The following is a 2618-nucleotide window of genomic DNA, read 5'->3' as shown; positions in this document are numbered from 1 at the left end:
GCGAGCACATTGCCGCAAGCTCATGGAGGGAGGCACACATCTCATCCAGTGGATCAATCCTGCTTCTGAACCGAGCGTAGCCGTTTGTTGACATTTGACGAAAAAGGACGCGCGCCGTGCAGGGGCCACATATGGAGACCACATCGAAATATTTTTCGTGGTATCTTTCGCCTCCAAATTTAGATGGGAATCAAAAATTTCTCGGCGAGAAAATCCAATTGTGACATCGCCTGGGGCCCACCATGACTGGGTTAGATTAGGTTTTTCATCTTCATTTGAACTTTATAACCGGGACCATATCCAAAATATCTTGAGAGTTTGGTCCAAGCGCGAGAGCGGGACCTCATAATTTTTGACACGAATTTTGGGCGGGATCCGATGAATATCTACATCAGCAGATGTCGTCTCTAGCAGGAAATACCATGGCTAGTGGTTAAAATGATATAAATATGAACCCCGTATCACATAAAATAACAATTTACATTAATGATCTACAGACGATCAAGATTATTGCGGTTGAAATGAAGCCTATAAATCACTGGACTTTAAATATGTCAACATCAGGGGCAACAAGAGAAAGAAAAATTACGCCATAATATTGGATGTGCACAATTCTTGACAAATGCAAGTTTAGGACTATATATCCACAGTTCACATCTATTATTTTTGGGGCTGCATGCTCATCGGCGAGGTTGATGACGAGCGTGTAGCGGAGCTTTACATGGTTGTGGCTAGGCAGGCCGTTGGCGACAACAACATAGATGTGAAGGTTTGGCGTTAGTTAGTATACACCAAACAGACGATGTATGTATATCATGAGGTGAAGATTTTGTTTTTGTTTTTTGCACCGAGGGCGCGTGGATGTACTCCCTCGGTTCCTAAATATAAAGTCTTTGTAAAGATTTCACTATGGACCAGATACGGATATATGTAGATGCATTTTAGAGTGTAGATTCGCTCATTTTTGCTCAGTATGTAGTTTATAGTGAAATCTCTAAAATACTCATATTTAATACAGTATTTAGGAACTAGCTAGCGTGACCAAAACGCGCGCGGCACTCCCGGACGTTTGAGCGTCTGATTCGTGGTCAATCAATGGGTCTTCTCCATCCATGTGCGCGGCGCCCAGAGCTAGCATCTGCCGTTTAATTTTCTGCGCTTGACTTGTGATCGATCGTCCATCTGATTTGACCCCATCCAGACCAGTTGGCGACGCAGCCAATCGAAATTGTGTAGGCCGGCACACAAGAAATGACTTGCACGCGCGTACGTACCTTGCCTTTCTTCCTTGCCTAGCGCTCTCTATATATAGACTTGGGCATGATCAGCATTCTTCACAGCAACCAAGAATCATCACTGTAACTAACCAGAAGAAGAAGAAGCAGAAGTAGAAGCGATGGCATTCCGACGCCCTTCGTGCGTAGTAGCAGGGGCTCTTCTCGCCGTCTCCTTCCTCGCCGCCACAGCAACCGCCGGTGACCACGGCCTGACGGTCTTCTGGGGCCGGAACAAGGACGAGGGCTCCCTCAGGGAGGCCTGCGACACCGGCATCTACAACACCGTCATCATCTCCTTTTACAGCGTCTTCGGCCACGGCAGGTACTGGGGCGACCTCTCCGGCCACCCGCTCTACGGCATCGGCGCCGACATCAAGCACTGCCGGGGCAAGGGCATCGTCGTCCTCCTCTCCATCGGCGGCGGCGGCACCCAGTACTCGCTGCCGTCCTCGCAGTCCGCGGCCGACGTCGCCGACAACCTGTGGAACGCGCACCTCGGTGGCGGCCGACCTGGCGTGTTCCGCCCGTTCGGCGACGCCGTGGTCGACGGCATCGACTTCTTCATCGACCAGGGCGCGCCGGACCACTACGACGAGCTGGCCAGGCGTCTGTCCGGCTACAACCGGTACTACCGCGGCGCGCCCGGGGTGCGGCTGACGGCGACGCCGCGGTGCGTGTACCCGGACTGGCACGTCCAGAGGGCGCTGGACACGGGGCTGTTCGAGCGGATCCACGTCAGGTTCTACGGCGACGACCGGTGCTCCTACAACCACGTGCACAAAGACGGGGTGATGGCGCAGTGGAGCAAGTGGACGGCGAGGTACCCCGGGAGCAAGGTGTACATCGGGCTGGCGGCGGCGAACTTGCCGGGGAGGAACGACAAGGTCGGCCTTGGGTCCATGCAATATGACCTCATGCCGAGCGTGAAGCAGGCGGCAAACTACGGCGGGGTCATGCTCTGGGACAGGTACTACGACAAGCAGACCGGATACGGCCGCGAACTCTACAACGGCGGCATCAACTAATAATCTACACGCATGCATGCATTATAGTGTGTGTGTGTGTGTAGCAATAATAATTTAAACACACCTGATGGGATTAGTGGTATTGTATTGTACGAATAAATCAGAGATCCATATAGGGACCGCTGGATGTTTCAACATTTCGTATCTGATGCACTATAGTACATGTTGCACTAGTGCATAATACCTTAATTTCTTTTCCTCTCGTGTGAGTAACAACAGGCTTTGAGAAAATAGTTATTTGTCCGTGTTTTTAATATGAAAACATCTTTATTTTTAATATGAGATGATTGTAGAAGTGCATGCTCTAGCCAATGTA

General features: G+C 50.6%; 1 protein-coding gene across 1 annotated transcript; it reads left to right on the top strand.

Annotated features, from left to right (window-relative positions):
• Positions 1-1393: 1393 nt before the first annotated feature.
• LOC123191357 (xylanase inhibitor protein 1-like) lies at positions 1394-2302 on the top strand. The gene has a single exon (XM_044604129.1). It carries the CDS (start codon positions 1397-1399, stop codon positions 2300-2302), a length of 906 nt encoding a protein of 301 aa, XP_044460064.1. The 5' UTR covers positions 1394-1396.
• Positions 2303-2618: the final 316 nt, after the last annotated feature.

The sequence above is a fragment of the Triticum aestivum genome, chromosome 2A (assembly GCF_018294505.1).
Source record: "Triticum aestivum cultivar Chinese Spring chromosome 2A, IWGSC CS RefSeq v2.1, whole genome shotgun sequence".
NCBI classification, from domain to species: Eukaryota; Viridiplantae; Streptophyta; class Magnoliopsida; order Poales; family Poaceae; genus Triticum; species Triticum aestivum.
This window is presented reverse-complemented; position numbering and strand designations above follow the sequence as displayed.